The sequence below is a fragment of the Megalobrama amblycephala genome, linkage group LG1 (assembly GCF_018812025.1).
Source record: "Megalobrama amblycephala isolate DHTTF-2021 linkage group LG1, ASM1881202v1, whole genome shotgun sequence".
Classification (NCBI taxonomy): domain Eukaryota; kingdom Metazoa; phylum Chordata; class Actinopteri; order Cypriniformes; family Xenocyprididae; genus Megalobrama; species Megalobrama amblycephala.
The window spans coordinates 63,059,757-63,086,022 of record NC_063044.1 but is presented as its reverse complement, the minus strand read 5'-3'; the positions used below and the strand labels follow the sequence as shown (position 1 = coordinate 63,086,022).

The 26,266-nt window shown below is 38.2% G+C and overlaps 1 protein-coding gene across 1 annotated transcript; it reads left to right on the top strand.

The window, feature by feature from the left end:
- The first annotated feature begins 374 nt into the window (after positions 1-374).
- tlk2 (tousled-like kinase 2) lies at positions 375-26,266 on the top strand. The gene is made up of 21 exons (XM_048208153.1): positions 375-1,036; positions 1,939-2,021; positions 8,418-8,489; positions 10,531-10,597; positions 10,749-10,792; positions 10,877-10,975; positions 13,150-13,263; positions 13,351-13,443; positions 13,973-14,083; positions 14,166-14,302; positions 16,838-16,990; positions 17,081-17,147; positions 17,247-17,344; positions 17,510-17,591; positions 19,467-19,558; positions 19,851-19,940; positions 20,120-20,289; positions 20,409-20,544; positions 20,710-20,821; positions 20,931-21,038; positions 24,790-26,266. Exons 2-21 carry the CDS (start codon positions 1,941-1,943, stop codon positions 24,961-24,963), a joined length of 2,100 nt encoding a protein of 699 aa, XP_048064110.1. The 5' UTR covers positions 375-1,036; positions 1,939-1,940; the 3' UTR covers positions 24,964-26,266.

The window sequence follows — 26,266 nt, the reverse complement described above, 5'->3', positions numbered from 1 at the left end:
TCTAGTAAAGAAAAATCTAATTTTACATTTATTTACAGTTTACATTGCACACATCCATTGAGAAGTGTAAAATAATACCCTTTAGGAGTAATTACCATTTCTGTCATTTCATCTAAATGATCACTATAATACAGGACAATTTGAGTCACTGTCCAATAAGTTGTAACTTTTCATTTTCAAGTTTTATACCCTTTATCTAATACTGTCTGACCTCAAAGGCTGGGCAAAATCATGTCCACAGTGAAGTTGACATTATATTTCTTTAATAATGCTGCATGTGCACAGCTCAACACACTATTATAAAAATACAGGGGAAAAAACTAATTTATTTTTCTTTCATTGATAAGTGTTTGCTAGTGGAAATGGGCGTGGTTGAAAGGTAGAAATGTCTTGCACAATCTCACGAGAAAATATGAGATTTACCGATTATTGTTTACATTGCAAAAATTGAGAACCGAACCGAATCGATTCTGATTTCGCGAATCTGATTGGGAAAAGGATTCTCTTCGTCTACATCATCTAATCTTTCTAAAAGGGAGACGTTAGGTGTGAACGGAATTTAAAGAGCCGATTTATCATTCCAGGACTTGATCCCGGTTCGGTGCTGACCCAGAGCAGCGAAGACAAACAAGAGAAGCTAAATATCTCCAAACAACAACACGATTAACTAACTTCGAAGCGAATCGAGTAATTTGGGATTGGAAATCATTAGGTGTGGATCTGTAGCGAGGTACCACATGTCTCAGATCTGGTAGAAAATAGATATCGCTGAAGGCCAGCGGAGAAAGGCGGGTTCGGGAGATCAAGGCCTCGGAGGTCTCGCAGTCCTCGGACTACAGTAGGACGCGGAGCTGGCGTCCCCTAGCGACACAGCAGGCACCGAGCGCAGGCGAGGGTCGGGGTTTCGGCTGAGGCCTAGCGCTGAGATGTCGGGCTGAGACAGGGAAGGGCGAGACGGGAGAGCAGAGGAGGAGAACGGTCGAAGAAAAGAGATCTAATAAATCGGCAAGAGGGAGAAAAGACCCCAATAATACAGGTACAAAAACAAATGTGGAGGTTTAAGGAGGCTAGCAGAAGAATTCGCAGGGCAATGTAGAAACAACAGACAATAGAAGCAAAACCCAGGGGTAAAGAGATATTGAGACGGTATTTAGATACTGTTTCTTTTGTTTTGATCCTTTGTGAACCTTTTTTCCCTTTTAAAACGTTATTTCTTTAGATTTTCTTGAAGTTATTGGTTATTTCAATCAATCGCACACCTCTTATAATTGAGCTAGAATGATAACTTATTAACCATGCCAATTCATCATGTAATCTTGAAATGATGTATAATATGTTGAAACAAGATTACAAATTCAAGGGAATCCTGTCAAAATGAATCTTTAAATCATATTAGACGTGCAACGGATGGGATTTAACTAACATCTAATTCGGTGGTTGTATCGTTGTAGTAGTTTGGTTGGTTGATTAGTTAGGAAGTATAGAGTTGTTCAAGTTCATTGTGAATATTATTATTTTTTGTTTCTCCTCGGCAACCTTCTCGGAAAATGTTTATTATAGTGTATGATTTTGCACCGATTTCATTAGTTTTCTGGTCGCGAACAAGTCTGATTGATTAAAAATCAATGTTTCTTTGTTAAATGCACTACAGGTTACGTGTTGCATGTGCTTTGACATGAATTGATGTGTCGCAAGATCTTGCATGATCATGGTGTTTTCCCCGTAGGTTATCAATAGGATAAATGGCTTTAGGTTGGATTGAGTTAATGACTGAATTAGTGGTGGTGGCGAGGCTGAGTCATGAATCTCAGAATGCTCTCGAAAACATGTATTGGGGACACATGACTCAACATGTCACACACACATCACTGTCCCGTCAATCTGTCAGCATCACTATGGATACATAATGCCATGCACTCTCTCTTCCTCTCTCTCCAGCCATGATGGAGGAATTGCACAGCTTGGATCCTCGCAGGCAGGAGCTGCTGGAGGCCCGTTTCACAGGAGTCGGAGTTGCCAAGGTCTGTCCGGTCACAAACTGATATGTTTCTGCCCCCTTTTCTGTCTATGATCATCAGTAATTCCTGAACATACATTCCCTCTCACATTAAGACCTCATCATCTTCTCTTATTCGTGTGTTTGTCTAGGCCCTGGGCCTGTCTGCTTTCATGCATTCAGTTACATGCTAAGTTCACTTTTCCTCTTGCTTCTGCCCAGCTGTCTGAATAAAGCTGTTGTTTCACTCATTTTCCACAAAAGCTCATGCATGTCATCATTACCCTTAGTCTAAGAAGGACAGCGTTTTGGACCAAAAAGAGATTTGAATGTCAAGTTAAGGTAGTGTCCCTTTTTTCACTGAAAGGGCAATTAAAGTTTTTATTTAGCCGAAAACAGAAACAAAAGTTTGGGTAATTAAAGTCGGCCTGAAACAGAAGTTGCGATAGTCTTTGATTAGTGATGTGTCGAACGATTTGTTCATTTTGAACGAATCTTTGATATTACTAGAGAACAACAAGTTGTCCCAGAGAGCGATTTGTTCATTTTGTGTTGACTGCGCATGTGCAACATCCCATAGGTTCTTGACAGGAAACAGAAATGTTTAGTTCACTTCTCGAGTCTTTCAGGTTCGAGTCGTTCGTTCATCAAGTCCCAGACCCATAGACAAGGCTGTATTCTGCACCGGAAACAGAAATGATTAGTTCGCCTCTCGTGTCTTTCGGGTTTGAGTCATTCATCACGTCACAGGCTGAGTGCAGAAACTGAAAGGATTAATTTATCTCTCGAGTCTTTCGCGTCGGAGTCCTTCGTTCTTTTTTCACGTGTCGTGACAGCCATTCAGAACCTTCCTTACAAACAAGTGTGTAGTTATTTTTTTTAGTTTTAGCTAGTATAGCCTAATAATTGATTTTCCTATATAAAGGCTGAACATATTGGTCTAATATTTGTATTAAAAAGATTGTTCAGAAGGGACATAGTGGCATAACATAAATGTTTGTTGCACATATCTTTTGATAATTGATAATTCCTAGATATAATACAACATACAGTTAATAGTAATACGAATGTAATGTATTTGTTGTGAGACACTGAGCCGGGAAGCAGTCACGTAAAAAAAGAATGAAGGACTCAGACCCGAACCCAAAGTCTCGAGAGATGAACTAATCATTTTAGTTTCTGCATTCAGCCTATGGGGCTGTGACGGGATGAACGAGCGACTCAAACCCGAAAGACTCGAGAGGCGAACTAATAATTTCTGTTTCCGTTCTGCATAAATTGCATATGGGGCTGTCACCATAAATGTCTATAGCTGTCACGGCCCAGATCAGACATTGACGAGGGAACTAACAACTCAAACCCGAAGACATGAGAGGTGAAATAATCATTCTGGGGAGCAGACATGATAAACGTGAGATGACAAAAGAAAGAACGACTTGGATCGGGAGGTGAGGTGAACTAACGGACTGCATAGTCTGAAGACCCTGCAAAGCAATTAATTAATCATTTCTTACTCATCGTTTGGCCTACATGACCATATTAGTCTATAGTTTATTTTTAATTCCAAATGTGATAATACGTTTGCGGAAGTGTGTGTTGGACAATTTAACATGCATCCGAGTGAAACAGCTTCTTGAACAAGAAAAAATGTTGAGCCGGACATGATTTTGTCCATTGGGAATTGATTGGATGATTGTGGTTTGCTATTGCTGTGATGTCATGTAAGTAACAGGTTGTCCCGCCGTCATGTCTTTAGAGAAGAGATGTCGCTGGAAGAGGGAGGGGAAGTTATTTTGATTAAATATATATATTATAAGGGCACAGGAATTTTAGCATCTATAATAAATACTGCAATATTTCATTAAAAAAAAAAAAAAAAGAATTTTCCATTTTGATTTCATGGTGACTTTAAATTTGGGCTACTGGGTGTCAGTTTCTCAGATGTAAATTAAACCAGTCGTAGTAAAGTTCTTTGGGAACAAGCAGACCCCTCAATATTTCAGCCGAACATATTTTTTTTTTTGTTGTTAACTTATTGCTACTCTAGCATAATTTTTGATCACAGTGAAGTGTCTCCACACTGCTGACGTATTCACCTGTATAGCTCATCCACGTTGTGCTCTAATTAAACGTCATTGTTATGGTCATGATTTCGGCCCTCCAAAATTATTTTATTTCTTCATTTTTAAATCTTTTTTTTTTTTTTTGCTGTGCATAACTATTCCCACTAGTTCCCGTTAGTTGCTGAAATCTTGCTTGCTTGCTATTTTAGTCAAAGATGTATGTACCCAGATAGCACACGTACGTCTCCAAGATGTCTGTTTAAAGGTGATAGAGAGGATTTTTTCGTCGACTGAGAATCCAAAGACTGTTACTGAGTTTTTGAAATGAGCGCATGCGTAAGAACAACCCCCCTCCTTCACAGCTCATTTCAAAGGAACGCCTCCCAAAACTCGTGCACGAGTATTGGAATACGAGTGTTTACCGCCGGCATTCGCTGTGTCGTGTTTTTTGGATTCATTATGTCGGACTCACTGCAGGTAACTCATAATCTGCAGTTGTTATTCCTGTCTCCAGACAAAAACATTGCATGCAGCGCCTGTGGAGTGTGGAAAGTTACTGGAGCGCGCAGCCGCACTCGTCTCTCACAAGGACCGTCACGGCAGTGATTGACAAGCCAGAGGGCCAATCGTTTACACAACGATCGCGTAAACGATTGGCTGATGTTTTTAAGGCCCTACCTCGTGCACAGATGATGTATATTAATATTATTACTTTCAGTGCACCTAATAAATAGTCTTTTATCAGTTAGTAAAGACAGTTTCATGTAATATTGCAAAAATGTATAAAACAAAACATCCTCTTTAGCACCTTTAAGAGCAGTTCATCTAGAAAGTGTCTATTTTGTACAAACATCTGATAAACATCTTTTGGGAAAAAAGTTTTTACATGCATTCTAAATTATAGTTTTCTGAATGCTCTAAAATGCATCTTTCAGATGCGAACGCTCACATCAAATAGACAAAGTGTGCTATAAAGGGAAGAGGGGTGACTAACGACTAAAGGACGTCTGTCTGATAATCTGGCCAAGAGTGAGTTGAGAAATAGTTGATCTGTTTTTGTTTCCCTATTTCATTAATCATTTTAGTGTTGGAGAACCCCAGAATGATATCAATCAGCATTTGCAAACACGTGTCTTTTACTGAAGAAAAGATTTGGATCAGTTCTGAGTAGGACAATGGGTTTTTCAGTGTTCGTTGTTCATCAGTCTTGTGTAACCAGACCTTCAGACTGGCAGCAGAAGGTCTGTGCTCTAGGGCTGGGACAGTACATCGATGCGTCGCAAATTGAGAAATGATTCTGAGATTTTCCGAATGCAAACTAGAGCTAGCCTGACTACGTCAGACTTCCTACTTCCGCTCAATTTCATTTCGCTTCTGTACTCAGTCTGATACAGCGTCAGAGCTTTGTGTTTGCCACCGGTCTGGAAACAGCCGGGCCAATCAACGAACAGAGGGCGGGCTGAGAGCCGTGACGTAGATGCTAAGCGCCGAGTTTTACATTGTAGGTTAGAGAAATCGAAAACCGAAACGACCGCGGAAATGGGAAACGAGACACGGGATGCAAACTTCGGGATGCATTAACTTCGCATAATCTGCAAAAGTCGTTTACAGCCATGTTACCTCCGGTATTTCGCTCACATCATCATGTGTTTACAACAGGTTTACAGTGGAAGTTCAATCATAGATTTGAGTTCGATGCATGATGTCTGTGCTTCGATGCGGCTGTACAGGCGGATAACATACGTCATAACTAAACGTATCTGATTGGCTTACGGGTAACCAATGATTTTAAACTTCAGACAAGCGTCCCCTAGCGAGAGAGAAAACACTTCTCTATTATGCCATTCCAGACTCTGTCTACGAAGCAAAGTGAAGTAGCAGAGTCTGGTATTACCAGGCTAGCCTAGAGCGCCATCTGCTGTTAAAAACTAAGCGAATTTGAGAATCGATTTGAGAGAGAATCGCGATTCATTCGGAAAATCTCAGAATCGATCCGCAAATCGAGATGCATCAATTTATTGTCCCCATCCTACTGGACTCCATCGCAGCTTTCTTTGACCACCCAGAGGCCACCTGACTGACATGTAAAGCAACCAATCACAGTTTGTTTTGTTCAGCGTCCTGTTTAGGGGTGTACAAAATGTAACATAGATGTCCCTACTTTAACAGGCTGACGTGGAGTCTATGCCGTAAACTTCACATACTTTTGAAAATCCAGCGTTTAGTTGATCCTGATAAGAACTAATTGTCACAGTTGTAAACACAACGGCGTTCTTCTTTGATGACGAGTTTTGTGACACGACGGCTTTGTTTCCAGGTGTACCTTTAAAGAACGAGACCCACACATCTCTCCGAAATCCTGTAGAATTCATCCAATCAGATGACGACTTTGAAACTAGTGTGGCTAAGATTAGTTGGTCACTGTCATGGCCATGAGAGTCCTCCCCACTGACTGGCCAAAGCTTAATGTTGTCGGAGAGTTAGTATGATCGTTATCTCTACATTTGTTTGGTTTGGTGTAAGAATTTTCACCAAGTGAATGATTAAGAACCGTCAGTAGGTGTGCAGCACAGGGGCTTTTATCGCTGTTATTGGATTGTGTTGGGTTTTAGCCTGATCTGACCAGAATGACCAGCATCTGTCACGCTTTCTCTCTGCATCTCATCAAATGTTTAGCTCAGAGCAGGAAGGCTTTATTTACACAACCGTGTTTGAGTTAACAACATTAATAACACGCATATAAAACTTGAGTAATGATTTAAAAACTGTCATATTCAACATTCTCGCTAAACTAGAGCTACACTTTTTGGCCTTGTTTGTTAATTTCTTCACCCAAAACATGAAGCCCTTTTCAGTTTTAGATAATTAATTTACTTCTAGGTCAACAGACAACGAGGAGAGAGAATTAGAGGCAGAATTAGGAAGGAATTACTAGTCTTTGAAGTGGAGGGGAACTGGGGCAAGTCACAAATAATTTTTTTTTCATACATCTTGCTGTTTGTGGATGAAAATATGACATATAATCTGACAGTTAGCTAAATTAATTGAAGTCGTTGTGAATTGCCATTTGTAACCCAGTCTATTTCAGTAGTGTGACTGGATCAGATTGGATAATGAAATTTGGATGTTATATACCTGAATGCCTGAAATTATATTTATTATTAAAGGTATTTGGGCATTTAATATTTTCCAGTAGCTCACATAGCTTATACTGACATCAAGAAAAAAGCCATTTTGATTTAAATGGGGTTTTCAAACCTACCAGTATTTCCGATACCAGTCGGTATAATGTTGTGCCAGCATTTCTGCTATTTGGTACCCTCTGATAGACGCTGCTTCCAAACACTCTGGTTGGTTTGTTTGCGCGACCTCTCAGAGCTTCAAAGTTTTCTATTTACGGCATGGTTTTTTTTTTTTTTTTTTTTTTATACCAACCATTAAGCGTTGTAGCCAATCACAATCATATCTGTTGAGTGTGGCCTTTCAGAGGTGCTAGTCATTAAGTTAGACAATCCGCTCGCTTGTGAATCCTTTCGTTACAACCAACAAAGTGCAAACATGATGTAATAAGAGATTCATTGTACAATTAAGACAGTTTTATTAAAAAGAGAGTGCAGAATTCAGTGAGCTTGTGCATTTAGAGATTGACAACCTTAGCGATCATAAAAGGAAGGCTCTTCTATTGCTTTCTGTTTATGACCCATTCACAATCTGAATATGTTTAGTTTTTCACTTTTAGTTTTACACTTTAAAGTTTCTGGATAGACAACCATATTCAAATGTGCTATTGAATCGGAAACTGTGACGATTGACTGATATAGCCAATAGATGAGACTAATAAATATAATATAATATATATATATATATATATATATATATATATATATATATATATATATATATATATATATATATATATATATATATATATATATATATATATATATATATATATATATATATATATATATATATATATATGTAGTACTTGATTCAGCAGTTTTTGCTTTGGTACAGAAATTGGTACCAAGAACCGCAACATTTTACTGGTACCGACTACTGAAATTTTGGTACCGTGACAAATCTAAATTTTAAAGTGAAGAACTATTCACTGGTGAAAAAATATGCACCAGTGAATAGTTCATCTGTTGCATGTATTTATTGCATATTATTTATTATCTATGTATTGCTTCATACATAACCGAAAAAAGTGTAACGATGACAAAGCTGCTCTTATGCATTTCAGTTTCGTTTTCACAGAACTAAAGACCTTAACCACTGTTTTTTCCTGCCTTGCAAGCGCCAATCTTTCCTTTAGGAAATGCAAATCCATTTATCTGTTGTCTACCTCTCTGCAGGGTTCTGGACACAACGAGTCATCTAACCAGAGCTTGTGTAGCGTGGGCTCCCTCAGTGACAAGGAGCTGGAGGTTAGTACACATTTGGAGCTTATGATGTGAAACAGTCTTTGAGTCTCTGAAGTATTTCTGCTTCGGTCTATAGTAGGTGATGCAATCGTCAGCTAACATGTTTCATGTTGACAGTCAGGGAGGTCCAGCTTGTTGTTCAAATGTTGTAGTTGACACCATGTTTTATTTATTTCACCAATAAGATCATCCAGGGCATGTGGTTGGGAAGACTTTGTTGCTTCTGTTTTTTGACTTGTGGATTTAGTTGCTCCTTTCTTTACTATTTGGCATCTGGATTTTGTTAATCGGTGAAATGCACAACATAAGTATGCAAATATTTTCAACAAGAAATTGCAGAAATAATGTCCCTCCCTGTGTCTGAAATCACCCCCTATAATCTTAAATAGGGCACTATTTGGGGGAACAGCCATTTTTAGTGGTGTCTGAAACCATAGTGGACATTGAGTGCACTCATTCAATCCCACATTGCACTGCAATAAGGAGTGTACAAGTGATGTATGCTCAATGGCTAGAGAATACCCATAATGCACTATGAGAGTCACGCGCCAAATGAATTCCTTCGTTGTGCCAGAAATGGCGCCTGCAGCTGGATCATCCATCAATTTATTTTGCAAACCAATACAGCGTAATATAATACAGGTATAAATTCATTTTTAAATGATTATTAAATTGTTTATCTAAGGTTTGTACATCATTTCCATGACAGAATTCAAGATAAATCCTTTCATCTTATTGCTGGAGAAGCCAGTTTGTTTCAAAATATTAGTAAACAGCAAGCACAAACTATGCAAAAGCAGCAGCCCTTCCGGGGCAGTCAGTGTCCGAATTCACTCACTCGTTTTCAGTCACGCTTTTAAGTGAACTGGATTGAACTGACTCTAAAGTAGACAAACAGAAAGCAAGACTAAAGTTCCGTTCACACAAAAAGTTCCATATGCATTCTGCATCGATGCAAAATCATAATAGGCATTTTAATTAAATAAAAAAAGTTATCATGCATATTAATGTACTGTTTTATTGTAGGCTAAATAAAGAACACTCATTATATAACCTATAATAAAAAAAAAAAAGTTGCGTATGTCCATCAGAAGCAAAATACTTGCGTCTGAAGTTTTGGATTCTGTTTTGAAAGGATCATGCAGGAATGAGAAAGTAAAGTGTGGACATGCTTGATGTTAAAAGAGTTTGATGAGAATTGTTTTATAATCAAATCATTATCCTCTGAATTGTAATCAAATCGTGAGGCAAGTGAAGATTCACACCTCTAATGGATGATAACATTGTTTATTATAAGTATGCTGCAGTTATGTCATCTGATGCTTTAAATGTTTGTGCTTCTTGGATTCTGACTGGGTCTCAGTGATTTTTATTGTTCATCAGCTGGAAAAATAGTTCTGAAAATGATTCCAACAATATCATTCCTCTGCGTTGTTTCGTTATAGTTGTGGTCTGGACTTAGAATTAGAATGACTATTAAAATGTTAAAGTTGTGGTCCTCTGTGTGAACAGCACTGCTACCTGAGAGTGCCGTTCACACAACCGAGAAATAATGCTGCTGTCTTCCGAAGGCCACTCCCACCAGTCTGCTATGGATATGCTTACCAGAATCAAATGCCACCTTACTTTAGTAGGAAATACTTCTTGGCAAACTTGAATTTCTCAGTCCAGATAACACATAGAACTCGTAAACATTGTTCATTTACATGTACTACGGACATAACAATAGAAAGCAGATTGAAAATCAGCGAAATTACACTTTAACCATGTTGTTGAAAAAAGGCATTATGAGATGTTGTAAACTAAAACGGATGCAATTTATTTGAAAACAGGCAGATATGCAGAGACTGTTGTGTCTCTGTAGTCTTTGGATGTTGATGTCCAGTCTTTCAGGTTATATGAGCTTGCAGCCTCTAAAATTTCAATGGAAACTTCTGGAATGAATGGGGTTGTGGAATGAGGTGATGTCATGGATTCTTGCTTTCGCCTGGCAGCTTACAATGTCTGTCTCTCTTTCTCTCTCTCTCTCTCTCTCCCTACTCAGACCCCAGAGAAGAAATCTAATGACCAGAGAACACGTAAAAGGAAAGGAGACCCTTTTGACAACCAGGGTGAGTTTGGGTGTTGATGTTTAATGTGATTGATTGCCGAATGCTCTGGTTCTCATAGCAGGTCTACGTTACGTCTTTTAGAGTCGTTTTTCTTAATGACTATTGCTTTGCTTTTTTTTATTTTATTTTTTTTATTCCCCACTCCACCCAGGCAAAGGAGGAGGGAGAGGGCACAAAATTAGTGATTATTTTGAGGTAGGTGCATGTAGTTCATGCATTCTTTCTATTTTGAAGCTCATTTCCTCTGATTTAACCTCTAAGTCATGTGTTTCTGTGTAGTTTGCAGGAGGTAGTGGTACTGGAACCAGTCCAGCGCGTGGTATTCCTCCAGTGGCGCGGTCATCTCCTCAGCACTCTCTCTCCAACCCTCCTGCTGCCGTAAGTCTCGTTCCTACCACCAGACCTCTGATTTCTATTCAAACGTCACACACTAGAACAAACCTCATTGGTTCTCGAGCATCACACACATGTGCTTACCAGATGAGATGTGCTCCATGTATGTGTCGTTCATTGTTTAGATGTAATTCAAATCTGTTCATCATGTAAAGCGATCATATCTCTTCACAAGACTTGGATTAAACCCCTTGATTCATATGGATTTTTTTTTTTTTTTTTTTACAATGATTTGAGGTTTTGGTTATCTGGACATTCAATGGAGGGACAGAAACCCCTCAGGTTTCATTAAAAAATCTTAATTTGTGTTTTGAAGATGAACTAAAGTCTTATGGTTTGAAACGACATGTTATTTCAGCCATATATACATATATATGTTCAGCTTGCATTTAGGTGGTAAAAACAACACTTTGAGCGATACTCTACTCTACAACAGGGATTCCCAAAGTGTGGTGCGCGCACCCCCAGGGGTACGCGAGAGGAAAAATGTAATGGCGGTCTGTTTTTTTTAAGTGGGATTTTTCCATACAATAAAAAAACATTAACAGCTGCTGTCTTCTTCTACGCACTGCTCTTCTTTTATGCACTGCAGGCTAGGCTATATGCGTGCCAACTCGTTTCATTCATAGCCTATTGCTGCAATGTTTCTTTTACGCGACTGAAAATAACCGTGCTTTCTGTTACTGACTTTTACATGGACAGCAGTAATCTAATTACTGACCTTATTCTGAATAAGACAATATTATGATTAAGGTGTTTACATGAGTTGCTTTTAGAATATTCCATTCATGTTCCAATTTTACATGTTATAGAACATAGATCGATTAATGGCAAACGTCATTACATCCCCACGGCACGCCGTCCGACGTTCTCTACAGAATTTCACGTATCATCACCACACAGTTCGTGCCATATACAGTTTTGGGTGTTTTCATTTTTAATCTTACGAAAGCTTCAAGTGCAGTTAATTATTTGACATGCAATACGTGCAAGAATAAATAAATAAACTGTGTGCATGATTTAATAATTAGTTCCCTCGATTTATACATAGAGGGAACAAATTAGTAAATTGTTCGCACGATTTAGCCCAGGCTACTATTTATTTTCTCTCTCATGTGTGGGGCTCTGTAATAGACAACGGTGGATACAAATTCTCCAGAAACAGGTCTCCTGTACTTTAATTCGGCAACTTTTATTCATGCCACCGCGACAAACTCGGAGGTACTGGATGAGAGATGAGGTGAGAGGAATTTGATTTGTGGCTGCTTGCTTGACGCTTGCTCTCTTGTTTGCCGTCAAAACGGTTGACCGCTGCCGTGTATTATGTGTCCTGTGGCAAAATGTGGTGAAAACTCCCACATGATGTTAACAGTGTGATTAAGGTGTGTACATGTCTACAATGCACTCCAATAATGCGACTAAAATAGGAATACTCCACCTGTCTTAATTCGATTTGTGTTTACTTCGAGTATGACTTTAGTCGGATTAAGGTAATAAAACATCGCTGTTTACATGGTCCTTTCTTAATCAGAGTATTGTCTTAATCGTATTAATATCGGGTTACTGCTGTCCATGTAAACATAGTCACTGAGCCTGTGTCTGTCACTCGTCCTCTTAAAAGTGGAAGCTTGTGCGTAGCTTTGTTGCATTATATTGAAACTTTGTTGATGTTGTTATTGTCATGCGTGTTCTGGTTATTTGTGTCGTTATATGGCGATAAAACAAAGCTTTGTTGCGTTTTTTTGTGGGGATTGGGGGTGCGCCAACCTGGTTGGGACATAGAAGGGGGTGCGCAGGAAAAAAAGTTTGGGAACCGCTGCTCTACAACAATAAATACTGTAGATAATAAAAAAAACAGAAAATTGTGGGGATGAGAGGTTGGGGTACATATAGTTTGCATTGCAAGTTATATGCTTTAACTCCTGCTTAGCAGATGACAAGTTATTGCTCTAGCTGTGTATAAGCAGTTCAGTACAAGCATTATAATCAAAGAAGTTATAATTATATTTGTGTTCATGTGCTGTCTGTCACAGTAGCAGTAATTGTTATTATTATACATAAAAATGAGAGTTGCTGTGTGGAGGACTGGCAAGTCCTCAAAGACCCTTTCTGGTCGCTTTTTGTGTTGAAGGTAATGAGTTTTTGGTTTTGATTGACAGGTGCAGCAAGGAAGCCCCTCCTCCATCAGCTCAGTAACCACAGACCACTCCCACTCCCACTCGACCTGTTCCCACAAGCCAACCTCTACACAAACTCAGCACCGAGCCACACAGGTAACGCACACTTCCAAAAACACACTCGCACCTTCAGACACTTTCAGATCATCACGCTAACCCCCAGCTTTGGTCACTCTTTCTCAGTCTGAGTTGACAATGGAGAAGTTAGCGGCGCTGGAGAGCAGTAAGAGTTCAGATCTGGAGAAGAAAGAGGGACGTATTGACGACCTGCTCAGGGTACGATTTCGTTCACACACAGCATCGATATGGAAATCTTCTAAATAATTTGCAGCCTCTTTTTGAGAACAGAGCCTGTGGAAACACAGCATCACTATTCAATTTACAATACCGTTCAAAAGTTTTGGGTCTGTTAGTTTTTTTTTTTTTTTAGTTTTTTTTTTTTTTTAAGGGAGTTAATACTTTTATTCTGGCTATGCTTTTTCAAGCCAACTTAAAGTTTGTCTACAAACTTTTTTATCTAGTTTAAAAATAACTCTTCTATTTCACAATATTACTATTTTTACTGTGTATTTGATCAAATAAATGCAGCCTTGGTGAGAAGAAACTTCTTTCAAAAACTTAAATGGACCAAACCTTTTGAACGGCAGTGTACACACAGAGTGATTTGTTGTATTATGAATCTTTCAGCCATGAATGACATTTTGACTCAATAAAATGTTTTACATGAATGAACTGTGGCTTAAATCAGGTTTTAAAGTGCACTGCTGAAGAATGGCATTTATGTTGGTGGGTTTGTGCATTGCAGGTGAACTGTGACCTGCGCAGACAAATCGATGAGCAGCAGAAGATGCTGGAACGATGTAAAGAACGACTCAATAAATGTGTGACCATGAGTAAGAAACTGCTTATCGAAAAGGTAAATGTGTGGTAGTGTTCTGCATGTGTTTCATATGTTATAATGATGCAGTTACTAAATTGTGGGTGTCCCTCCCCCTCAGTCCAAACAGGAGAAAATTGCATGCAGAGAAAAAAGCATGCAGGACCGGCTACGTCTGGGCCATTTCACCACCGTACGGCACGGAGCCTCATTTACTGAGCAGTGGACAGATGGCTACGCCTTTCAGAATCTAGTCAAGTACGTGAGTTGCACATGCACACCCTCTCAAACTTCAGAGCCTAGGCAAATGTTGCATGCACGCACACTTGACATGCGCTGACAGAATATGGTTGGTTTCACCCCACACGTGTGGAGAGCTAGCCATAAAAGACTCATTCAGGATTGGTGAATGAATGTGCTGCTTTCAGGATCTTGCTGGGTGCTCATATGTGCACAGACCTTATAGCCTTCTAACAAAATTCGCATGTCAGTTTTACCATTTTGTATCGAAAAATAGATTTTAAAAACCTCATATAGGAACATTTTTATTGCATTTTAAATATTCACCATGAAAATATCAGTGGTGTTAAAGGGATAGTTCACACCAAAATGAAAATTTGATGTTTATCTGCTTACCCCAGGGCATCCAAGATGCAGGTGACTTTGATTCTTCAGTAGAACACAAATGATGATTTTTAACTGATTTTAAACATGCACAGACAAATCCAAATTAAACCCTGCGGCTCGTGACAACACATTGATGTCCTAAGACACGAAACGATCGGTTTGTGTGAGAATTTATATAATTTTTTAATACACCACTATTTTCAACTGCCTTGAGTGCACGCATGGCATCCGGTGCGTGAGGTGTGTACGTGCTCTGGCGTAGTTTAAAGGATTAGTCCACTTTCAAATAAAATGTTCCTGATAAATTACTCACCCCCATGTCATCCAAGATGTTAATGTCTGTCTTTCTTCAGTCGAAAAGAAATTACGGTTTTTGATGAAAACATTCCAGGATTATTCTCCTTATAGTGGACTTCACTGGTCTCTCCAAATGGTTGAAGGTCAAAATGACAGTTTCAGTGCAGCTTCAAAGGGCTTTAAATGATACCAGACGAGGAATAAGGGTCTTATCTAGAGAAACGATCGGCCATTTTCTAAAAAAAAATACAAATGTATATGTATACGCCGCGTTCGTTCCGTAAATTGAATAAAATACAAAATACATTTGTTTTTGTATATTTAAATGACCGATCGTTTCGTTAAACAAAAACTTGGTAAACATTGTACTTTCAAAACTAGGTTAAGTGATGAATTCTTACAGAAGTAAATGTTAGGTCAAAATTACTAACACAATTTTTAAAAGCATGTTAACTCTTCCATAAAAATGTAGTAGTGTGATTTTTGGGTTAACACCAGCCCCATTTTTTCTTTAGATTTTTTGCACTAAAAGAGATTAGAACTGTTGCATTTAGGGCATGTACATCTTCGGGTCAGTCTAAACTGATACATTAAATTACAATGTTACAATGTTTTTGGTGGAACATTTGTCTTTGTGTGAACAGGTCTTTATTCCTATTGGTATAAGATAGGGATGCACCAATATCAAAAACTGATACCACACAGGGGATATCAAAGAAGGATGTCTATTAAGTAAATGTGTCTATTTAATAGAATATTGAACAAATTAAATATTCATGCCTTTGTAGCTGCTGTGTGCGATCTGATTATAGAAACATGCGCAGTGGTACAGACGCATACACTTGTCGAGTGCATCTCTTTTTCACAGATATCACTAGAAATGTATGTAGTTTCTGTAATATGTCAATAGCAAAGAAAAGAAAAGGAGAAACATATTAACTGACCGTAAAAAGAGAGAGAGTGTGCGCACTTCTGTTTCATGCTCTTGATTGCTCACTCGGCACACATGCATCATTTGAATTAAAACTAAATTGTATATGCAAGTAAAAACATGAATTGTTACATGATTAATTTATAACACTACTGCATTATTACATGAGAACCTCATGTGATTGCTGTGCCGTTTCACTGGACAGGGCTCCACAATAAGGACTGCCCGATGGCCTGGGGCCAGCGTAAACAATGCTCACGACAGTTATTGGGCCAGTGCTGCATCGTCATGAAAGTTTATCATTTGGCCATTTTTAGGCCTTGCCAAATTAAATATTGAAGTGCAAGAAGGCATGAAAGAACTCAATTTGGTACTCGCATGCTATGCAAGAAATTTAGTGCAAATATCTGAAGCCAGTAGAAAAATTTTTTGAGCTAGAGCTTTGAGCCCTGCTGGAGCTGCTCTAAATAGTAAATGAAAGATAAAATGGAGCACTAGAATGAACAGTGAAAGTAACAGAAGCTTGTATAATACATTTTAACAGGCATAGTGAAATGTGAAAATAGCTGATGGAAATATCAATTAGATAAATGAATTAAGCCAACTAATATGATTCATATTCTTTAGGTTTCTTTACCCAATATTTTTTTTTTAAATTACAAATGCAATGAAAATGGAGGTAATGGTATTGGTATGTACCAAAAATGAAAGTGTCGGACTCGTCCTGGAAAAAGTGTCATCATCCCTAGTATAAGTAAGGATTATGATATTAGCCAAAATATTTAAGAAACGAGGATGTGGACACCTTAATGAATGATGATACTTTGAAATATGAAAAGAAATTCCAAGAAACGTGTTATGTAACATAATCTCTTGACTTAGTAGCCTGAAACCACTGATCAGACTTTACTTTCTTACACTGCTGTGTGTCTGTATAGACAACAGGAAAGGGTCAATGGGCAGAGAGAGGACATAGAGAGGCAGAGGAAACTGCTGATGAAGAAGAAACCGCCCAACGCCAGTCAGACTCCTCCCCCAAACCTAGAACCCAACAAACGCAAGAGCAAGAGCAATGGCGCCGAGAACGAAATGTGAGTTTTCTGTCTTCCATCATGTTTGGCATTGAGTAGTTTAGCCTTTCAACTTAATTGGTTTTTATCCTAATTTGCTTGTCTTCACAGGTTATCTTTAGCAGAATACCATGAGCAAGAAGAAATTTTTAAACTGAGACTTGGGCACCTGAAGAAGGTATTCATATCAACACATTCATATTACATGTATGATTAAATTCGTGTTGTCGAGGAAATGGGTCTTAATGTCTTGGTGCTCTGTGTGTGTGTGTTGCAGGAGGAAGCAGAGATTCAAGTGGAGCTGGAGCGATTGGAGCGTGTGCGTAATCTTCACATCCGAGAGCTCAAGAGAATCCACAATGAAGATAACTCCCAGTAGGCACTTTCAAAGTTTATTTCCACACTTTTGCCTGTTTGATTTCAGTACAGGGATTTTTTTTTTTTTTTAGAGAGCTTTTGAAGGTTTATTAGAGTTTAAACAGGTGGATTATGGTGGATTTATCTATTAAATCGTTGATCGTTTGTGTTTTCAACTCTCAGGTTTAAAGATCATCCCACGCTAAATGACCGTTACCTGCTCTTGCATCTATTGGGCCGAGGAGGCTTCAGTGAGGTCTACAAGGTAAGCAGATCTGTGATGGGAAATGTGTATGTGAATGTTTAGGGATGTACAAATATACATATTTACATAATCAACTAGTCAGTGGGTTGACTGGATGACTTGTCGACTAGTAGGGATGTGCAACATCGATCGAGTACTCAACCGTGACGGCGACGATCAATCATGTAAACGAAATGGTTTTGTTTTTTTTCTCCTGATTGGTTATAGCAGCACTTTGGGCGGCACCCCATGCTCTGATTGTTTAGCTTGCCACAGCATGCGTCAAAACACGTGAGAGAGAATGTCTGGCTTCACTTTGGCAAGAGATGAAAATACAGTTCAATTCAAGCTGTGCAGCGCCAAGCTTTTATCTTGTGCTGAAAATATCCTTTAAATTATATTCATAATTAATTTGGCAATAATCCTCAGCATAGGCGCCGAGCACCCACGGGAAAAACACAAGATATTCTCATTTCATTTCAACCAATAAAAATCGATTGAAGGCTTTCTTTTCATTTTTATAGTCCATTTGAGGCAGTTTCTATTTAGTTAATGTCGAGAGCACATCCATGTAATTCATCACAAGCACGAATGTCTCTGCTCGGACGTGGATTTCTTTGACTCTTGCACTGAACGCGCTCAAACTTTATCCTGTCACGAATCTCAGTGCTTTTTCTCATGGAGAGTGGGCACCCACCAGCAGAAACATAAATCGGCGCATATGATCATCAGTGATTTTCATACTGTAAAGTAACATTATGGTTAATTAGAAAGTGCAAATTAAATCCAAAATATTGCTGAAATATTAGAATAAATAAAATTTACAATAGTGACACTAATGTAGCCTAATAGAATGTAAATTTGTTGTGCTTTCGTTTTGTTGGCTGCGTTTTTAAAGCACAACAGGAGTTACACTTTCGGTCAAGCTCACGTTTGCATTTGCAAAGTTTTTCATATGATTAACCTAATATAGGATGCGTTGTGATATCAACATTTATTAATATACTGAATGCGCTGCATATCCGTGTTTAGTTTCATGCTCAAATACAATGCCGATATTTGATTGCTTTTAGGCTAGATGTTTCTTTAAAAAAAAAAAAAAATACTGATGTTATAATAATGCAGCAGTGCTTTTTTCGTCATATTTGTTCAATGGCATATGCTAATTCGTTTAATTCTTATGGCTTCAAAAACGTGCAGGCAATTTATGGAATGGATGAGAACTTTATAGAAATCTATAGTAAATTCTGTCCTTGCCCGTGTTTCAGCACGCTGTCATGAAAGTGCATCACGGTGGGAGCTCTCTCTCTCACTCACTCTCACTCTCGCTATAGCATGTAACTTAAAGTTCACTGGTATTTGCATCCTTTTATACAGATACCAGTTGTAATGTTACGTCTATATTATGTATCCAAGTTATCTCATTAATATCATAGGATGTGTCACAGAACGGGCTTCAGTTTAATGCCATAAATTCACTCTTCATCTCAGGCAGCTATTCCTTTTAGATGCTTCTTAATAACATTGCTGCATCATAATCTAACAGTGTTCTTCTAATCACGTGTTTCCATAGACAGGTTTTCATGTCATATTTTTATTTTTAACATTCATTTTCATATAAGTCTTCAGATATTTTCATTATCTCCATGCCCCACCCCCCGCACACGCCCTGCCCCCGATTACTCGTTTTTGAAACCTATCGATGATCGAAATGAAAAATTGCCAAAAATGCACATCCCTATCGACTTGTGCATCTTAAAGAAAAAAATCATGTAGCTGTTCACATAGGACACAGACTTAAAATAGAAGGTTAAAAAAGTAGGTAAGTTAGGCAGCTTCGCTAATCGATGCTATTTAAGCCTGACTTTCTCTTCCTGTTCCTTTCTCTTTCTCCAGGCCTTTGATTTGACTGAGCAGAGGTATGTGGCTGTGAAGATTCACCAGCTTAATAAGAACTGGAGAGATGAGAAGAAAGAGAACTATCACAAGTGAGTGAAAACACCTTTTCCATCCTTGCTTCTTAAAAACTACTCAATCTTTTGCTTCAACATTAGGAGCCAAGTATGCTTGTCCCAGAATGCATTCCTCTTTCTGAACCAGACTGGAATTCTGAGGCCTCATTTATAACAATGTAAAATATAAATCTTGACAAAAATTGGTCAAAAATTGTATACCAATAACATTGTTCTCATTATATTTAAAAATTCAGATATTATTCTGTCAATTAAAAGTTTATTCAGCATGACTTAATTAAAATGGGTTGGCATGAAATGTTTTTAGGCATGCCTGTCGAGAATATAGGATCCATAAGGAACTGGACCATCCCAGAATAGTCAAACTGTATGACTACTTCTCCCTGGATACCGACTCGTGAGTAAACTTTCTCTGGTCTTATTGAAATATAAATGGTCTCTGATTTAAAGCCCATTTCAAGATGTGCATCATTTTCACTAATTTTGTGTAATCTATGTATTTGATTGGTGCAGTTTTGTTTTCCATTATTTCAGTCATTAAAATGGAGGTCTTGATTTATGTGGTATTGTTTCTAGATTCTGCACTGTTCTAGAGTACTGTGAGGGGAACGATTTGGATTTCTACCTGAAGCAGCACAAGCTAATGTCAGAGAAAGAGGCCCGATCCATCATAATGCAGGTCGTCAATGCCCTCAAGTACCTAAATGAAATCCGCCCGCCAATCATCCATTACGACCTCAAACCAGGTATAACATGCATATGACACCTGCAGACCATTGAACTTTTGTGCTGGGCCAAGAATGAGAACAGATGGAGAAAGGGTTCAAGATGGCTCTGTTGAGCACTGATCCTTGTGTTTGTCTAGGTAACATCCTGCTGGTGAATGGCACAGCATGTGGAGAGATAAAAATCACAGACTTCGGGCTGTCCAAGATCATGGACGACGACAACTACGGGGTGGACGGCATGGAGCTGACGTCACAGGGGGCAGGGACATACTGGTGAGTGGTCTGCAATGACCAGGATTTGTGAAGTTCTTGAATTTGGTCAAATGAAGTGACATTTCCCTCAACACAAAGCTGACAATGTTGTTAAGTCATTTGTGGTCTAAAAGTTTGTATAAGCAGCTGAGCCCAAAATGCTAAACTTGCCTTGTTCTGCTCCAGGTATCTTCCTCCAGAATGCTTTGTGGTTGGAAAAGAGCCACCTAAGATCTCTAACAAAGTAGATGTTTGGTCCGTTGGAGTCATCTTTTACCAGTGCCTCTATGGGAAGAAGGTAAAAAACACACAAGTACATTTTTCTGATACTGGCTGCGTAGTCACTGTCCACTGAGATATTAGTGCCTTTCTCTCCTCATCATTTTCATTCTTTCTTCACCACACAGCCATTCGGTCATAATCAATCCCAGCAGGACATCCTCCAGGAGAACACTATTCTCAAAGCCACAGAGGTGCAGTTTCCTCCCAAACCAGGAGTCTCACCTGAAGCTAAGGTACCTTTGTAGACTATCTCTGTCTTTTCTTCATGGTAAAGTCACCTTTATTTTGTAGGGGATTTACAGTTAAGGACCAGATATGATGAATGAAGACCCGGAGTCAGGGTTAAAAAATAAATAAATAAATAAATTGAAGAAAATTTTACTTAATAGTTTCATCGGCAGAAGTCAGCTTCAACACTCACAAGGAGTTCGTAAGCCGCCCCCCACACACATTCAGTACAGCAGCAATTATACTAACTACGTCATTACTTGAGGTTGAATGATTCTGATTGGCTAAGAAATAGATAATCTTGTCCACATTGTCCACACATGGGCTGATAGGCAGAGGCATATATCTCCATTGATTATCCGTATGACACCAGTACCCTGGTTTAGGAGCCAGATTGTCGAGAAAAACAAGTCATTCCATCATCTAGGGTGCCAGTTGTCCATCTCTCACCAATACTGATCTGCAACAAGAATACCAGCACACATACACAGATTCATGGGATGCATAGCTTCTTCAAGGTTGAACAGGATACTTCCCCAAAACATACTGATAACATGGTCTCATTCTCAGTAAGAGGTACTGTAGTAATAGAAGATGAAAAGTTTTAACAGGTTAGATGCCTCTCTCAAGAACTTAATACAAAACAAATACATATTTATTGTCTGGAAGCCAGGCTAAATGAGTTAACACTGTTGCTGCATTCTTGACAAGTTAGAAGTGGTTGATATTTCCAAAATCTAAACACAAAACAGTATGTTTTTTTTTTTTTTTTTTTTTTATCAAGTGTGTACCTGACACGTCGACCGCCACTAGGTCAAACCTACAGTCACTAGCTATGTTTCCATCCAAAGTTGCAAATTTAACTTATGCACAAAATTGCAATATTGCATAAAACATTTGCGAACAAAGCATTCCATCCAGTGAGTCAATGAGAACAAAATCTTCAGTTCCTGATAAACTGGTGCTAAATATCACTACGAAACGTAGGAGAAGCCACTGTATATAATAATTTTCGTATATAATAAATTATTTGCGTCTCAGATTGTGCAGACGAAACGCAATTTTACCTTGCTTTCAGAGGCGGATGCTGCTATTTGGGCACAGTCATATACGACAGTTCTGGGAGGAATTATACCAAACCACATTGACGACAGACTTCTGAATGATCAAAACAACATTTCAGATGCTTTGCAACAAGATTTTTTATGAGCATTGGGGAATTTATTCCGTAAATTGTGTTTCCTTCGTAGTTTATGCACTTGTTTTCTTATCAGATAGAAAATGTATCTGACTCAAACAAGCACATACGTTTTTTTTATGTGGATTTTTAGAATTTACGCACATCTTGGTGTTTCATTCCAGAAATTTTTGATGCAATATGCAAAATGCACACAAAAATACTCTCAGATACTAAATAGAAACTTCTATGATTCTCAATTCATTCAAAAATACATGGAGAGAGCAGATTCCTGTAATCAGACTGGTGATATGTATAACTAAATAAAATTTCATAGACTTGAAGAAATTATTAAAATCATGTGATATATAGAAGGATAAATATTGATTATTGGTTAATACCATGATTCTAAATCTCACATTACAGTTCACTCAAAAGGGTATGTATTGAGGCGGCAGTGGATTCCAGAATCTCCCTTCAATTTATATAGCACTTTATAAAATAAAGATTGTTTCAAAGCAGCTTTACAGGGATAAACGGGAAAAATACTGATCAGAAGTCGGGTCTGTGTTGATTCAGTTTGGTACCTTAACTGTAAAGTTCATCAATTATAGATCAAGATCAATTTATCTATAAAGCAGCTCTGTAGAAACCAGTGATGTCATCATCCAATAGTGTCAGTGCAGGCAAATCAGTAATATTACTAAATATTAAGTGTCCCCAACTTTGCAAGCCAAAAGGCGACAGAGGCAAGGAACTCAAACTCCATCAGATGACAGAATGGAGAGAAAAAAAACCTGTGGAGAAACCAGGCTCAGTCTGGGGTGGGGCAAACGAACCAACATGGAATATGATGTGAATATGAATGCAGGCTGCATTACAAGTCAGATTGCGGATTGATATCACTCAGAACTCCTTCTGCTTGAAGATCGGGATACATCATGATTTGGTGGCAGAATGAGTTGAAGCTGGCCATAGTGTGATCCCAGAGCAGAGAAGTTCAGTCCCAGGATTGTTGAAGATGTTGAGTGTCATGAAATAAGAGTTATTGGCTCCTATCAATCCTTTTTATATCCAAATTGCCCAATGAGTATATACTCAGTGTGGTACAAATTTTTAGATTTAAAAATGTTGCATCTTTCTTCCGCATTTTACTGTAATTATAAATCCTCCCCAGTTCTTTAAATCGATTTGTATTCATATTTATTAGAATAGTGATGACATTTTAGTTACACTACCATGCAAAGGTTTGGGGTCAATAAAATACTTTTTTTTTTTTTTTTTTTAAAGAATGTAATACTTTTGAGCGAGGATGCATTAAATTGATCAAAAGTGACAGATTTTTTGGGTAACAAATATTTTTAGCATTTCAAATGCGTTTTTTCCCCCATCAATAAATCATGAAAAAAATAAAAGTCAAGCAGCACAACTGTTTTCAACTGATAAGACAAGACTAATATTTCACAGTATTACTGTTTATACTGTATTTTTGATCAAATAAATGCAGCCTTTGTGAGCATAAGAAACTTTTCAGAAACATTTTAATCGGCCCTAAACTTTTAAACAGTAGTGTATATATCCATTGTGTAGGATAATTTAGAAAAAAGGATGATTTTATTTATTTATGTTTTGGTTTTGTTTTTATTTTTATTTTATTGTAAGGTTGCTATAAAGTGTCTGCTTTGACTTTGAAACCATTTTCAGATAAAAAGAAGTCAGAGTAATAATTAGGGCCACAACTGATTTTAATAATCTGTCAGTTATATGGATTGTACAGTTATTTCTGAAAACTCTTGTCTCTGTTTGTCCCATGTTAACCTTTTAGCAAGCAACTTGCTCAAATGCTGTGCTCACATTAGTGGCACCAAAAAGGTTGTGGGACTAGTGTCATTAGTTTGGTTTTGTGTTGCTAGGAGACTTAACATAATAATGACTAGTTACTTAGTGAGCCAGATTGGCTAATGTTTGCTCATGTCTCTGGAACAATATTGTTTATTGTCTGCTGCCTTTTTACATAAAATGTAGGTTCTGAATATTTTTTTAGCTTGATGGCACAAACTTCACCCCCAAAATTTTGGGACCACTCTAAAAACTGAAATGCCATTTTAAAAACACCTTTTCGTGTAAAAAAAAAAAAAAAAAAAAAAAACACCAATATGAAATAAAAACAGATGCCAACTTAATTGCGATTAATCGTTTGCAAAATAAAAGTCAGTGTTTACGTAATAAATGTGTGTGTTCTGTGTATAATAATTATGTATATATAAATACACACACATACATGTATAAATTTAAGAAATATATGCATGTATAAATATATATATTTAAATATATTTTATATTTATATATATATATATATATAACATTTTTCTTAAATATACATATGTATGTGTGTGTATTTATATATACATAATTATTATACACAGAACACACACATTTATTACGTAAACACAGACTTTTATTTTGCAAACGATTAATCGCAATTAATCGTTGTGCAGCCCTAGTTTTCTGCTTTAACATGCTATAATAATTAATAATTAAACATTTTCTAATGCCAATGAATTCCTTGTCTACTCCAGGCCTTCATTCGCAGATGTTTGGTGTACCGTAAGGAGGATCGTATTGACGTTCACCAGCTGGCCAGTGACCCCTACCTCCTCCCACACATACGCAAGTCTGTGGCTGCCACCGGTAACAACAGCATGGCCGTCGCCTCAACCTCCAGCTCCTCTAACAGCAGCGCCTCAAATTGAGAGTCCCGTCCATCCTCGCTTGTTTTGATCGGAGCAGGGGGTGTGGGGCATTTGCATTTTGCCCCGCCCCTCTCTGCAGTGTAATGGAAGGGGTCTCAAACCCCTTACCTGCCAAGCGAGGGAGCAGGAGGAAAGGGTAAGAGAGGGATGGAGATGACACACATCCCCCTCCACCCTTCTTCCTCTCCCAGGCATCTGGAGGGTTGTTTTGTTTTATTTTAATTTTTTGGATGGGAGGGGACTAAAAAAAACACCCCCTAGAGTGCGCCAGAGTGAGAGGAATTCAAAAAAAATGGTGCATTACATGTGAGAAGGATGGAACTGCAACGGCTCAAGACTGGTGGAAGAGACGCCCTGCACCCCACAACACACAAATACATGCATACACATGTATAGACACATTTATAACGAGGTCAGCTTGATTTTTCTTACATGGCAACACCGTTGATGGGACAAGCCTCATATTAATGTGCATTCAAGTGTACAATATTCCTAAAGAATCTGGAGACGCTCCCTGCTGACACAAAGCCCGTCCCAGCACATTTTCCTCGCTCTCTCTCATTCTTTTTTTGCCTTTGGAACGGATCTATGAACTTTTGGAAGCAATACTGTCAGTGGGTTCATTTCAACAATAGTTAACCCTAGTTTAAACGCCTTTCTGAACTCAGATCACACAATAAATGCTGAGGCCAAATCAGCATCAGGACCTCTAGGTTAGCTGATCGTCTATGCTGGGAATCAGATGTTTGTACCATGTGAGAGATGTAATGGACAGGTCTAGCCCAGTTGTTTGTCTCTGGAGTTTTTTTTTTTTTTTTGTCCTACTCACTTTCAACCCTATTCTATGACCAAAGCTGAGCTCTACCAGTAGGTGGTGCCGTTTGACTTGAGTGTTTTTATTTTTCTGTCCTTTTTTTTTGTTTTTGTTTTTTTGCTTTATGCTGTTATTAAATTGCATTTAGGAAGCATATTCTTTTAGATTTAGCGACACTAACCGATCCCCCCCCCTCCCCCAAATATGTTCTTGTTTCTCATTGTCTTTGGACAGAATCTAATGTTGGAAAATGAGATAAAGTTAGATTTTATTTTTCATTGATTAAAAGTGTTGTGCCTCACATAGAAACACACAGACACAAATGCGTTCAAAAATTACACACAGTCATATATGTTTAGGTCTGGTGATACGGCTAATTGCCTGATCCTGTTTTACTGTTTGTGGGAAAGAACTCTCTAGCGGGGGCGGAGCTAGTTCAGGGGTACAGGGCAGAACTCGGAGCGATCATTAAATACTATTGGTTATTAA

Coding starts and splice junctions, on each gene's coding strand:
- tlk2 (XM_048208153.1), top strand. CDS start 1,941: ATGATGGAGGAATTGCACAGCTTGGATCCTCGCAGGCAGGAGCTGCTG. Junction 17,345..17,509: donor CACAATGAAGATAACTCCCA/GTAGGCACTTTC, acceptor TTCAACTCTCAG/GTTTAAAGATCATCCCACGC. Junction 17,592..19,466: donor GCTTCAGTGAGGTCTACAAG/GTAAGCAGATCT, acceptor CTCTTTCTCCAG/GCCTTTGATTTGACTGAGCA.